The sequence below is a fragment of the Haliaeetus albicilla genome, chromosome 5 (assembly GCF_947461875.1).
Source record: "Haliaeetus albicilla chromosome 5, bHalAlb1.1, whole genome shotgun sequence".
NCBI lineage: Eukaryota > Metazoa > Chordata > Aves > Accipitriformes > Accipitridae > Haliaeetus > Haliaeetus albicilla.
This window is the reverse complement of record NC_091487.1, coordinates 4643711-4656761: the sequence shown is the minus strand read 5'-3', so window position 1 is coordinate 4656761 and position 13051 is coordinate 4643711. Positions and strand designations below refer to the sequence as shown.

The 13051-nt window shown below is 51.7% G+C and overlaps 1 protein-coding gene and 1 long non-coding RNA gene across 6 annotated transcripts in view; one reads left to right on the top strand and one right to left on the bottom strand.

Moving 5' to 3' along the window:
- Window positions 1-12668, bottom strand: part of SAMD4A (sterile alpha motif domain containing 4A) — a 106707-nt gene extending 94039 nt beyond the window's left edge. For 3 of the 5 annotated variants that reach the window (XR_011324585.1, XM_069783107.1, XM_069783104.1), the window contains exons 1-2: window positions 12549-12667; window positions 11476-12117 (exon numbers count right to left, since the gene is read on the bottom strand). Coding sequence is in view for 4 of the 5 variants with exons in the window: in XM_069783107.1 (XP_069639208.1) it covers window positions 11476-11671 (196 nt within the window). In the remaining variant the exon portion in view is untranslated. Of the gene's footprint in view, window positions 1-11475; window positions 12118-12548 lie in introns of all 5 variants that reach the window. The other 2 variants (XM_069783106.1, XM_069783105.1) reach the window with 2 other exon arrangements.
- LOC138685367 (uncharacterized) lies at window positions 11078-11814 on the top strand. The gene is made up of 2 exons (XR_011324586.1): window positions 11078-11320; window positions 11437-11814. It is a non-coding gene; the product is annotated as an uncharacterized lncRNA (long non-coding RNA).
- Window positions 12669-13051: the final 383 nt, after the last annotated feature.

The window sequence follows — 13051 nt, the reverse complement described above, 5'->3', positions numbered from 1 at the left end:
CAATTATTTCAGACCCGGCAAAGAGCACCCTCCCCTTTCTGTAGGGTTAATCTAAAGAACAGTTGCCAAAATGCTGAGAACACAGTCAAACAATAGCTCCTCTGATGAAATTCCTCCACTCCATAGAGAAACCAGTATCCTCCAGCTGCTGTGGCTTGTCCAGAGAGATCTCCGAGTGTTTACCCGCTCCCATAAAAAAAAAAGGGAAAAGAAAAAGATGACAAACTGAAAGATTCAAGTGTAGCTTGCAAAAAATTAATGCAGAGCCCTGCAATCTAGCCGCAATGCAAAAATTTATTAATGCAACATTTGGTTTGTGTGAAATATAAACCCGGGACATCAGTGGAAGGAGGGCAACGCCGGCCACCTGTCCCGGGGATAGAGACTCGCTATACTTATCAGTACAGAGACCACTTTTAGCAGCTCCATCCCTTTAAATACTCATTCTCAGTGGAATCTCTGATCAGTCATTTATAAAAGCCGGGTAGCCGAGCTGGACAGCTGAATTACAGCAGCTATTATCCACGTATGCCTGAATACAAGCAGACACCTTTATTTATAAAGGCTCTCCGGCTGACCGAGATTTGACATCAGCTACAAAAAGCATTCAGCATCCAACTGACTGCTTCAGAATAATGTGATGAAAGGTTAGCGAGTGCAGTCCGAGAAGACACCTTTACACAGTGCTAAGAGCTATCGTTAAAAGAATTCACGCTGCTGCGATGATTCTTTTAACCGAGCAGGTTTAAGTAATTGATTTCCCGAACAGACACACCGAGTTGCACACCTCTGCCGCTTCTGCTGGTACGTATTCAAATGGATTTTTTTTTTTCCCCCTAGACCTAATTCTAAAGCGTTTAGAGTATTTTTTTGTTGTATCAGGCCTATCCCCTCTCCTTTCAGACCCCCTGGGTCTCTGAGCTTTCCAAGCTGCTGCTTCGTGCTTGTTCACCTTTCGGCTCACCCCCACCCGCGAGCCACGAGCGTGGACACGCGCTTTCCACGAAACATGGGAACCTGCGACACGCAGGTAATACAAGCGCAAAGGGATGGGGGAGGAAGAAGAAAAGCAGGTGGTAAGAAAAATCAATTGCTCACGGTTGGTTTTCTTTAGCTCTAATAATCTCAGTGGCAGCCCCTGATAACAGAAGGTAACGAAGTCCGTGGCAGAAGTGTGAATTCTGCTTTAAATTGACAGCATCCCCAGGAGCAGCATGTGCAAACATACCAAGCAGGGCTCATCTGGGCGAAGGAAAGCTTTAAGCACGGGTATGTCCTCATCAGACGCCTCACTCTGTTACAATAACCCGAAACGGGAGCTGGCACCTCTGCTGGGGTGCAGAGATGGGAGCCAGCTCCCGACGGGGCTCCACGGGCTGCGCTGTGCCTGCCTGTAAGGGAAGGTAATGGGAAGTAACGGTAAGGAAGAGCCTTCCTTGCCCGGTTCCTCATTTCTGAAGCAAGGACCATCGAAAGCATCCTCCTTTGCCTTCCAAAATTATCCTTCCTGCTTCCCAGCACCTCCTCCCCTCGCACCCATCCCTCCCACAACACCCAAAACCCGCAGCATCCGACTCACCAGCACAGCGCCGAGCCCCAGCACAACTCTCCAGCTAAAATTCCCCTACAGAGGATGAAAATTCGGGGGCTGACAGCAACTGGAGCAGCGTTAAGCGACCTCGAGCATCCTTCAGAGCACCAACCTGAAGCTCCGGGGAGGTTTCCCAGGTCCCTCCGAGGGGCTGCAGGACGGGATCGAGACCCCAGCACCAGCGTCAGGAAGGAGCTGTGCGCTGCCCGCGGCGTTGCCGAGTAAGTTGTTATGGTTACTGGAAGGTTTGTTGTTTTTTTTTTTTCCCCTCCTCTTTTGAAAAAGAATTCTTTCTTATCAGTTTAACATAATACCGCCAGTCAATAACAATTCTTATCTTAAAAGGTCACTCAGGTAGCTGTAACTCAACGTTTCATCTACGTTCGCATTATCTGGTGGGAAACAGCCCGGGGACTTTGTTTTTTTGGATTGTTTTGTTTGTTTGTTTTTTGTTTTAAATAATCCACTTTCTTGGAACTGTAAGATTTTTTAAAAAAAACCTACTAAGAACCAAGCTGACCCCATGGGCACTTTGAGCACACTGGGGAACAGACAGAAAAAAAGGTAGAAAAATCACATGGATTTTTGTTGGATGAGACACAAGGGGAATATCCCAACAGCAAAACTATGAAAACCGGGAAAATGCATGAACATAGACCACAGCTGCTGCAGAAACACTATGTTCTATTTGCAAAAGTCAGATCAGCCAAGTTTCTCCACAACAAGAGTTGTGAGTTTTTTTCCTCCACATTTCTCTCCTGGTTTTCCTCCTTCTTCACTCCCCGTTGCAGACGAGGGACAGAGAGAAGGGGACAATAAAACACAAGGACAAGAAGAACCGATCTGTGATGTTCAGTGTTTTTTCTTTGAAAACACAGACAACAAAAAAAATGCAGTGGCATGGAAAGTGAGTTTTAAAATGCTTCAAGCTAAACCTGGTCAAACCCTGTTTTATCCACCCACTCAATTTCTTCTTACAACAATTAAAACTCCAAACACAACACGTGCACATACCCCACCAGGCAACAGTGTAGGCAAGGAACAGGAGAACTAACTGGTTAAAAGTAAGGTAGGTTTGTGGTTTGTCTGAAATAAGTTTTATCAAAAAAAAAAAAAAAAAAGAAAAAAAGAAGAGAAATCTGGAACTAATTACTTGTGAGGATCAGTAACAGAAGAGAAGCTTTTTAAAGCGCTCTGTGCTTCCACTCCAGGGCTGCCTTGCTCAACAGCAAAGAGCAGAGCAAAGCTGCTGAATCCTGCAGATGACACTCACAATATTAACGTTACTTTAAGTAAAATAACGTCTTTGGGCATGATAGCTCAACGCGGGGCCACGTCCAGCTCCTGCAAGTGTCAGGGAAGGCTTGCAGGGATTGCGGCAGAAGCTGGCTCAGCCCTTGGTGCAACAGAGACATCATATCCATCCATATCTTCCGTAACGGAAAGTCCCACGCTCACAATACAAAATGACCACGAGTTTGTTGAAGCACAGTAGCCTGGGCAGGAGAAAGTCTTTTTCTGCCCCACGGATTGTTTTTATATAATACGAGAAATTTTTTGTGCTACAGCTCAAGCACTGCAAATGCCCTGAAAAGTCTGCAAAGGGCGGAAGCCAGAATTAATAGTAGCAAAATACCCATTATCACCCCAGTTTCAACTTAGAGATCAGAAGCCTACAGGCTTCATCAGCGAGCAGAACCTTCGCTTGTTCCAGACAGAAGCCCCGAAAGCCTCAGACGAGGTGCTGCACCGCACACCCGGGCAGCTCGGCAAGCCCAGAGCCTGATCAGAAAAAACACGCTACAATTCAGACACCTCCGCCAAAATCTTTGACACAACCATACCGTGCCATGGAGTTACCACATGCAAATACACAGATAAAACTGCAAGCTGTGAACCAGGCTTTGGAAGGGTGAACCTGCGCTGATAAATCCTTCGCTTACGTCTCCTCTTGCCTTAGACAGATGCGTTTGCCTCGGGCATGGAAAAACTAGTAAAAGCCCATCCACCTGCCTCACGCAGCTAACTCCTGCCAGGTACAAAGCAAACTGGGTTTCTGCTTCCAGAGCTGGTCCTCCCACCCCGACCGGGCTCATTTTCTGCTCAGGACCCAAAAATCAGAGCAGACCGAATTGCACGGCCATCACGCAATGGGTGAGACCGTCCCAAACCCTCTGCTCCGGGAGGAGAAACCCAGCTTGCAATCCCCCTACGCCAGAAACGCAACCCCTTCCGAAGAAAAGCCAGCACCACGGTTCTCCAACCGAGAAACAATCCCAACCTTGTTTTGATGAGATCCTGCCCCTCCACTTAACGCATCTGCTGCGGAAGAGGAAGCGGCGCGCAGGCGGAAAGCCGGGAACGGATCTGCTCGCTCCAACCTCAACTTTATTTGTAATTACTGAGGCCAAGATGGAAAGCCACCGGCTTGGCTGCTTGCCATCGCCAAACTCGGGCTCGGCGGAGACCTCTGGGTCTCCTTCTTAAGGCTGCGAAGATAAACACATCTTTTTTTTTAAGAGAAAAGGGGCGAGCATGCAAGGCCGTACATCCACCGCATCAGAGTCCGCAGCCTCCTTCAGACCCCTTAGCAGCTCTTGCGTAACTAAGAGTTAGTAAAAAAACTAACGCTCTTGTTTACTCAGTGAAAACAGAAAGAAAATACAAAGGGCACATGCCCACTCCGAGGTACATATCCACGCACACGCCATTCACATATGGGGTTATCCCACTCACTTAGCACCAGGCAAGAAGTGGGGAGAAGACTGGGGCAATCAGGTGGGACCCCAAAAATGCAGCCCAGCAGCCGCTGTAGTACACCAGCCCCGATGAACCCAACCCCGAGGGGCTGTCGGCTCTGAGCCCTGGGGTTTGGATGCAGCGGTCGGACACGGGGTGCCCTTTCTCCAAACAGTTATCTGCGGTAACATTAGACAGAAGCACGAAGCTGGAGAGCTAAAGCACTGACGAACGCATCTTAAAATATAGCAAGCGTTCACGCTAATTACTATTTCAGTTACTCACACCGATTGCAAACGTAACTCGCAGCTCGGTAAAAAATGGCTTTCATTGGCCAAAAATTAAATAAAGGTAGTTTTTGATGGAAGATGGAAAAGAAAGGCCAAAGCTTGAGAAACTGTAGGAAGATGGGAATTCACACCATGATCCACCTGGTCCACAGGAACCTTCACCAACCGCTTCAGGGAAACTTTGGCTGACCAGAGCATCGACTGTTTTAAAAGCAACCGGCCCAAATGCAAACGTGGAAAATATAAATGGCGAGATGGGCACGCAGCTTTGTTCAGATGCTGAGGTCTAACACGTCAAAGTACGTAACTATGCAGACGATCATCCACCCGCAACGGCCCAGGCTACAAGCAAAGCGCCTTCCCCATTCATCCATTTAATCTCATTTGAAGATAAGTGCATTCGCAAACTAGATTATTTTAATTGATGGCTCTACAGTTGGTTCTTATTCGGCTCCCGATCTAAAGTTTTCCTTGACCTCTCCCATCAATCCGTATCTTGATGGATTGAAAACTGCCATACGCTGTCAGCGATGCCCCGTGCGGTTCCTCGCCTTCACTTACAGCCTCCCTGCACCCACTGTTCTGGGGCAGAACTTAATCTCGACTCCTTTTCCAAGCACAAACATGAGATACCTACAGAGAAGGGTAGCATCTGCATAGAAATCAAGGGACAACAACAAGCTGGTCCAGGCAGAGAACTCCAGCTCAGGTCTGCGACGATGGGTGAAATGCTTCTCTGCATCTTTTTACACGCACTTCAACAGTGGGATTTTTCCCAACTGCAGCCAGTGGGGAAAGTAACCCTGACATCAGGTCCCTCGCTGAGGCATGCAACTATATGACAAAAGGGTTAAAAGGACACTGCAAAGTACAGAAAAGTCTCTTTGGAAGAAAGCAGCCCACCCGCGGGCAGACCCTCTTGCACCACACGATGCTCCAGGCAGCAAACCACGCCGTTCTCATGAGTTAACTTTTTCTTCCCTCTCTCCTGTCTTAAGCATCGTTACCTAAAAAGAAGTTCCCCCTGGCAAGCCCTGCCACGCAGAAGAGTCGCACCCGCCACCCAAACGACCCAGCCCTCGTTAGCTCTGCCCCGTGGAGGAGACCTCGCCACTCGCTTCTCTGACTGCGAGGGACACGTGCCAGGAACCACGAAGGAAGGCGTTTTTAAGCAAATAGGAGAAAGCATAGAAGAGTTAAGCGTAAGCCCAGAGGCGTCTCCTCTAGGTCCCAGTAACAGGGCAAGGGGGAGAGCGAAGGGGAGCCTTCTTCTCGCCGTGCCACAGACCTGCCTCCAGCCAGGGCTGGCGTGAGCCAAATGCTGGCCTGCGGTGCTTCCCACAGCTCCTCCGGAAAGCATCTTTCAAAAGAAAAGTATCTTTGAATTGCAAGAGAATACTGGGTGTGTAGCCTTGCTCAAAGCCCCTGGCTAACATGGCTCTGTACCTCCATACCCCTCCCCTTGCTATTCTCCAAAAAAACCCAGCCGAGATAGCTTCCAGCCCTCAAGTTTGCAAACAAAACCTGGGCAAGATGCGTGGCAGCAGCTCAAGCAACAGCATGCAGATTAAAAGAAACCAGTGTCCAACAGCTCAGCAGATCCTTCCATTTAAGAGTCCCAGCTCATGATTTTTAATGAGCGGAGCTGGCAGGGCGGCTCACACCCCTCTCCCGGCAGAGGCAAGTATGCAGAGGCACCACGCGATGCCAACGTCCAGCGTTGCACTTAAAATTTCCTATCGCTCCCACCGAGCATGGGGCTTAGCTCCTCACCCCGTCCTCCTCCAAGGATGCCTGCTCAGCCCCTCCGGTCCCCCCCGTGGGACAGCCCAGCGATGCTCTTGCACAGCCCAAGGGCACTTTAGAGTTCAGCATTGCAACGCAGTGGTAAGCCAAGAAAAATAAAAAAATAAAAAAAAAACCAACAAAAAAAGCCAAAAAAATGGGAACCATCTTCAAACTGGGAAAATCATCCCAGTGCCATCAGTGGGGGGCACTGGGGGCAAACTGCAAAATTTGCACAGCGGAGGGGTAGCAGCTTCCCGATGAGCTGGGAGACTGTCTGCAGATGGGGTGGCAGCAACAGTCGTAGGGGCTGGAGCCACGATGACCTAAGGATATAAGAGGCGAGGTCTGCAGGAACATGTAATACCTTTTAATAGACCAGCTGGTACAGTTGATGGGGAAAAAAAAACCCCAAAACCACCAACACAAAAACCCCACAACCACACAAGCCCTCCTTTGAGCTGGTGCACCTTCATGCTTGGCCGTTTTTTCCAGCTGCATCACTCGGTCTAATTAAAGACATTACCGCTGCCTGCAACCCTTGTCTCTTCCTCCAGCCAGTCCTTCCCAGGACAAGAAATCTAGGTCATTTTGATGCTCTCATTGTGATACTTGACAGCCTGCCGACATGAAATAAAGATTTTGGCCTTAACATGTGAAGTAGTTAATGTTCTGCGCACAGGGCAAAGCAAGCTTCTTGTCCTTCAAGACCAAGAGCTTAAAGCTGTCACATCAGTGCAGATGGGTGCTTGGGTGCCTGGAGGACCCACAGGAGCTTTTGGGCATCTCTGTCAATCTGCAGAGACCGCGGGAGCTCCGAAGCTGGGGCTGGTGGGATGGGATTCGGGACTACTCCAGTAAAAAAAAAAAACAAACCCCGGTCCCACTTCTGGCCATTGGAGAGGGGATGCCCGAGCAGGTGAGAGCAGAAGCACACCTCGTGCTCAATGCCAAAAAGCCCACGGACCACGTTTCGTGGATTCCGCAGCCTCCCACCTCCTCAGCGGGTCTGTATCCCGCGGAGCGGCCGTACCCGGCACCCCTCGGTGCCTGAGCCCCAGCCGGCGGGCACGGGAGGACCGTGGGTCCCGTTCCCACCACGGGGCACGTTAAGCTCCTGCCTGACCTTTACCGGCGGCTCGGAGGAGGTCGCCGCGTCCTGACGGCTCTGAGCAGCTGGGAACGAAGCCGCCCAGCGAGGCCAGGCTGGAAGGAAGGAAGGAAGTTATAGCAGGCTTTTAAATAGCGCTATGTAATACCTGAACCTTCTATTTCTGTGCGCGGATAATATGGTTTCTATATTCTTCTCCGTGCGCGGCAGGCCAAGCCATTTGCGCTCAAACTGAATTAGCAGCAACCCACATTCTTTACCAGTTAAACCACTAAGGCTCTGCGAGGCTACTCATAGCCACCACGAAGGACAACCACAAGCCCTACACTTCACCTAATGAAGAAACACACAGATTTCCTTCTGCGTTTGCTTCTCACTTCCATTCTACCTTTATAATCAAGCAACGTTTGTAAATGCACTGCGGACTGCAGGTGGTCTCGCAGCCCCCGCGCCACATGTAGTCACCACGTCTCCAGTGTAGCTTTCTGCAAGATGTCTCTCATCCGAGGTGGGCAACACGGTTACATCCACCCCTCCGTGCCTGAGCAGGTATCCAAAGAGCCACAGAAGCAGGAGGCTCCTCAGGCCTTTTTGGGGGTTGTAGATGGCTGTACGCTGCAGAGCCGCATCAGGTTTGCAGTCCTAATGAGAAGGGCTCGGCTGCCATTATCAAAAAATACCCTCACGCTTGGAAAAAATAAGATAGAACTCCTTCAAAATAAATATGCTTGCTTCTCCGTGTCAATTAACTAGTTAAAAAGAGTTATTTTTCTTCCTTGAGGTTTTTCCATCTCATCTGCCATACAGCAGACCTCTTATTTGGAGTCTACCAGGCAAGAAACAACCTGGACACCTTTGTTCAGAGGAGTTTTCCTCCACGCCTGGTCCACACACCCAAAGGCTCGTGAGCCCAGCTCCAGCAGCCAGCGAGGATTTCATGCTCCCATCTCCCTTTGGGCCTCCTCCTGATCTCAGTTGTTGGTGACAATATTGCCAAGGATGGTGCCCATCCACCAAGGAACACGGCGGGGCTGCCGCCTCCTTCTAACGGCTGCGAACTGGGGGTAACGTTCAAGTTTTCCCACCTCCCCAACAGGGTTGGGACAAGCAACAGGTCCTGCACGTACGAAACAACTCACTTCTCACGAGGACCCACCGTTTAAGTCAATTCGGACACTTGCTCCGGCACATTAGACCAGCCCATTGCATTCAGACCAGCATCGCTCAACTCGCGGTGACACCCCTTGCCAGACGGAGGATTTCACCCGTGCTTCATTGAAGGTGACCACACCACGTCTTAGAGCCAGCTCCCACGGCCCGTTCGGGCTGTGCAACCCCGTCACCCTGTGGTCCCTTGCACACCGCTGTTGACATGTCCCCAACATCAACAAGGATGCTGGTGGGACATCTACAAGCAGGGAGCCACCATTTCCAAGTCAGCAAACACCAGGAAAACATACCAGGAGCCACCTCAGCCTGGGAGGGAATCGAGCTCAAATTTAGTTCAGCAAACAACGGGATTCAACCGACAAAGAGTAACGCAAGGTTAGACGATGACGCTGCTTTTCAGAAGAACTTGGTGCGATTCCATTGCCAGGCCAGTGACAAATGCCAGCCTGCAAAACGGGTGCTGAATAGGAGCGATTTAAGAAATACAGGTGGTTTTACAAAGAAGGCAGCGTTAACACCGGAGCCTAAGAGCTATTTCCTAACGGCGCCCGGTTGCAAATCTCAGCTACCCTTCCCTCCACCGCAACAGGACCGCGCGGCTCGGAGAAGCGCATGTCCTGCTCCGCAGGATGCACGGGTATGTCCATCCCACGGGAAAGCCGTACGGAGAGGCGTTTGGCGAGAAAGAGGACCTCGACAGATGCAGGTTTTGCTATTGGAGTAACGAATGCCCTGGAGGAACAGCTCAAATTTTTGGAAGGAACGTCAGGGAAAGCGCATGCAGCTCCACAAATGCGCTAAGGGACAGGCAGGAGGCTGGATGCCAAGCTCAGCTCGCAGGAGAAATCCTCGTGCCAAGCAAGGTCAATGGGATTACAGGGGCGAGCAGGGATTGCTCGCACGAGTAGAGATGGGAAGGGTCCAACCCCTGGTGTCCACCCTGGCTTACACCAAGCAAATGCCACCACGCAGACGGCCCTAAGTGACTTCGTACCCAGGAAGACTTCAAAACGCCGTTTTCCTTTCTAATTCGCCTTTTCTGCGGTCAGGAGGTAAATCACCCCCCTCTAATTACCTGACCAACCGAGGGGACGCGGCTACCTCCAAACCCACGATTTGAACGAAAACATCATGAGGCTGATAAACAATTATTAAAAATACGTTGCTCACGCCGCCTTGCCACGGGAATCGCGGCATATTTATCCCAGAGCAGCTGAATTTAGAGAGCATGCTCCCTCCCTGCCCCCCCCCCCAAACCCCCAGGGGCCTCCCCACCCCAAATGGACGAGGTTCGGCCCTTCAGCTGTTTATAAAACCAGCAGTATCGCGCCCAGGCGCACTCGGCAGCATTCCTCCCTCTCATTCCTGCGAGCTATATAAGGGAACGGGCCAATTCCAGCCTTGTCCCCCCCCATAGCCAGCCCTGGAGCAGCCCCGGGTTTGCGTTTCCTGCAGAAAGACTTAAATCCGTCCTCGGTCGAAGGCGACGTCGCGCTGGACCTTGTCATCAAATGGCAGCACAGGCAGCTGCCAAATCCTGCCGGCTCGGTGCTCTAATAGGGAACAGCTGGAGAAGGACCCTGCATTCCTCCCCGTCCCGTCAACACCGGGGGCTCTGTTCGGGATCCGGCCGCCGTCAGCCCGCAAAAATTTCCACCTATCGCAAAATTTTTCCACCTATCGCAAAATGCAACGGGGCTGCTCTCCGACACCGCTTCGACACGCACGGCTCGAAAAGCGAGAGCTCCCGGGTAACCCCCCCCCATCCCCGCCGCAACCCCCCGGGATTTTAAATAAAAGGGATGGCTTTGCAACAAGGGGGGGGAGTTTTTGCTTTGGTTTTTTGTTGGGGTTTTTTTGGAGGGGTTGGGGAAACAGAACTATGCAACATAAAGAGAGATTTCACCCCCCGTGCTCATACTCTGTGTATCAGAAACTCTGCTTAAAGCGACTTGCAGCCCTGCGTGCATCTGCACATACGCGCTTAGGAACATACATGTTGGTAATGCACACACACCCGTAAATAAATACGTTAACACATGGCGCAATTCGCTCGGGCCATTCTCATCCTGCTCCAACTCCATTTACTTCTGCGGAGTTGAGTAACTTGTAACGGTGTATAAATAAACCCCAAATATACTTTTGTAGCCATGCACGTTTGCTGTAATGCATCCTGAACGTTCAGTAACATAAAACAGCCTACTCGTATTTTCTTAGAGCTCCACTGAAACACAAGGGGGTATTCAGAGCCGCAGGAAAAAATGTGTCCAAACAGGATCTGAATGATGAAATAGGAACGGCCACATTTAAAAAATAAAATAAAATAAAAGTAGGATAACCCAGCTGCTCAGACCTTTAGAAAAAGAACAGTTCGTCTAAGGTAGTGATGGGCTGCTTCTGCATGTTGCAGAAAGCAAAGCAAGCCACGTTGTCCAAAAGAAGCCTAGAAAATCCAGACTCTACGTGACCTGACTTACTTATTTCACAGGAAACTGCATGGAAGGAGGAAGGAGGGGGGGGAGGAAAAAAACCCCACCAATCATTCATGCTACCGTAGTTACACCACGCCATAGACTAGAGTAGTTTGCTGTGAAATAAACTGAAATAAGCGATCACCCGTTTGAAAAATAAAACGTAAGAGAAGCTGTTGATGCAGTCGAGCTGGGGAGCCCTGGCTCCCCGACCTCCCTCTTCTCTTGGGTGTTTTATCTTTTTTTTTTTAATTTTTTTTTAAATTTTGCCTGCATTAGAGCATCGTTCAAGAAGGGCTGCAGCAAAAACCAACTCACCGGGGTTGTTGGCTTCCCCTTCGAGGATGTGGAGCTCGGTGCAGTCTGCCAGGGAGTGCTCCAGGCAGAGCTGGAGGAATCGAGCTTGGGTCCGGCTGACGCGTTTCAGCAGCGAAAGCAGCGCAACAGTCTGCTCGCACTCGTTCCAGCCCTTGAACCAACCGGCCAACACGCCGACCTGGTCTCGAAACATCATGGTGAGCCGGCGGCCGGAGGAGACACCTCTGCGGGGGGAGAAAATAAATATACCGGGAAAGCCTTCCTGCCCCGACTCCGCTTCCTTCCCTGCGTTTCGGGTCAGGATTAAAAAAAAATATTAAAAATTAAAAAAAAAAAAAATCTCCTTTGCAATAAAACCGGTGGGTTTTGTTTTGGACGCAGCTTTCGGCCTGGGTTGGGTTTTTGCTCCCTCTCTTCTGGCTTCGGTGCAGCGCTGGATTCCCTGACGGCGACACGGGAGGGAGGGAAGGAGGAGGGGAATAAAGGGAGAAGGAGGGGGGGGGGTGACCAAAATAAAAAAGAAAAACCCCAAAAAAAGGAAAAAAAAAAGAAGGAAAACCCCAGCAGCAGCAGCAGCAGCGTCAGGGCTGCCCCCAGCGAGGCTGCGGCGGGGGCTGCCTCCTCCCGGCGGGGGCCTCACACCTGGAAGAGAGAAGGGGGGGTGTCAGGCGGAGGGGGGGGGCAGGAGGAGGAGGAGGAGGAGGAGGAAGGCTCGCCCTCGGCCCTGGCATGCAGCGGGGCCGGGCACCGCAGCCCGGCTGCTCTCCTCCTCCTCCTCAAACGAGATCTGTGACACCCCCAGCGCTGGGAGCAGCCCCCCCCCCCCCCCCAGCACCCCCGGGGGGGGGTAAGCACCCACCCACCCACGCATCCAGCACCCCAATGGGGGGGGCAGTAAGCAAACCCCCTCCAATGCATCCAGCACCCCGGGATAAGCAACCCCCCCCCCAATGCATCCAGCACCCTGGGGGTGTCCCCACTGCAGCTAAAGTGGGGGGGGGGAAGTGAGTTGTGTCCGTCCCCCCCCCCCCAAAAAAAGTTCCCCCCCCCTCCCTCCGCACTAAAACACTCACCTGACTCATACCGGCGCCGGGAAGCGGGGGGGGTCGGCTCGGCGCTGGGGGGGGCCGTGCCATGGCGGGGATAAAGGGAAAAGGGGGGGGGAAAGAAAAAAAAAGGGGTGGGAAAGGGAGAGGGGAGGAGGAGGGGGGGGGGCGCGGAGCGCGAGCGGCGGCGGCGGCGGCGGCGGCTCCGCGGCGCGAGACTGAACCCAGCGGCGCGCCGAGCCCCCGCTCCCCCACATGCCGCTCATTTGCATAGCGGTGACGTCATGATGAGGGGAGGGGAGGAGGGGGAGCGCGGGGGCGGGGCGCGGGGTGGGGGGAGGCGAGCGCGCCGGCGCGCCCTCGCGCGCCCCCCGCCGGTTGGCAAAACCCCGGATTTTCCCGCTGGAGGAAACCGCCATCTAGTGGACTGCGGGGTAATGGCAAGGGTTTATTTTTATTTTTTAATTTATGGGGGGGGGGATGCTACTTTCGACTCCGGTGAATGTCGCATCGGCAAAAAAAAAAAAAAA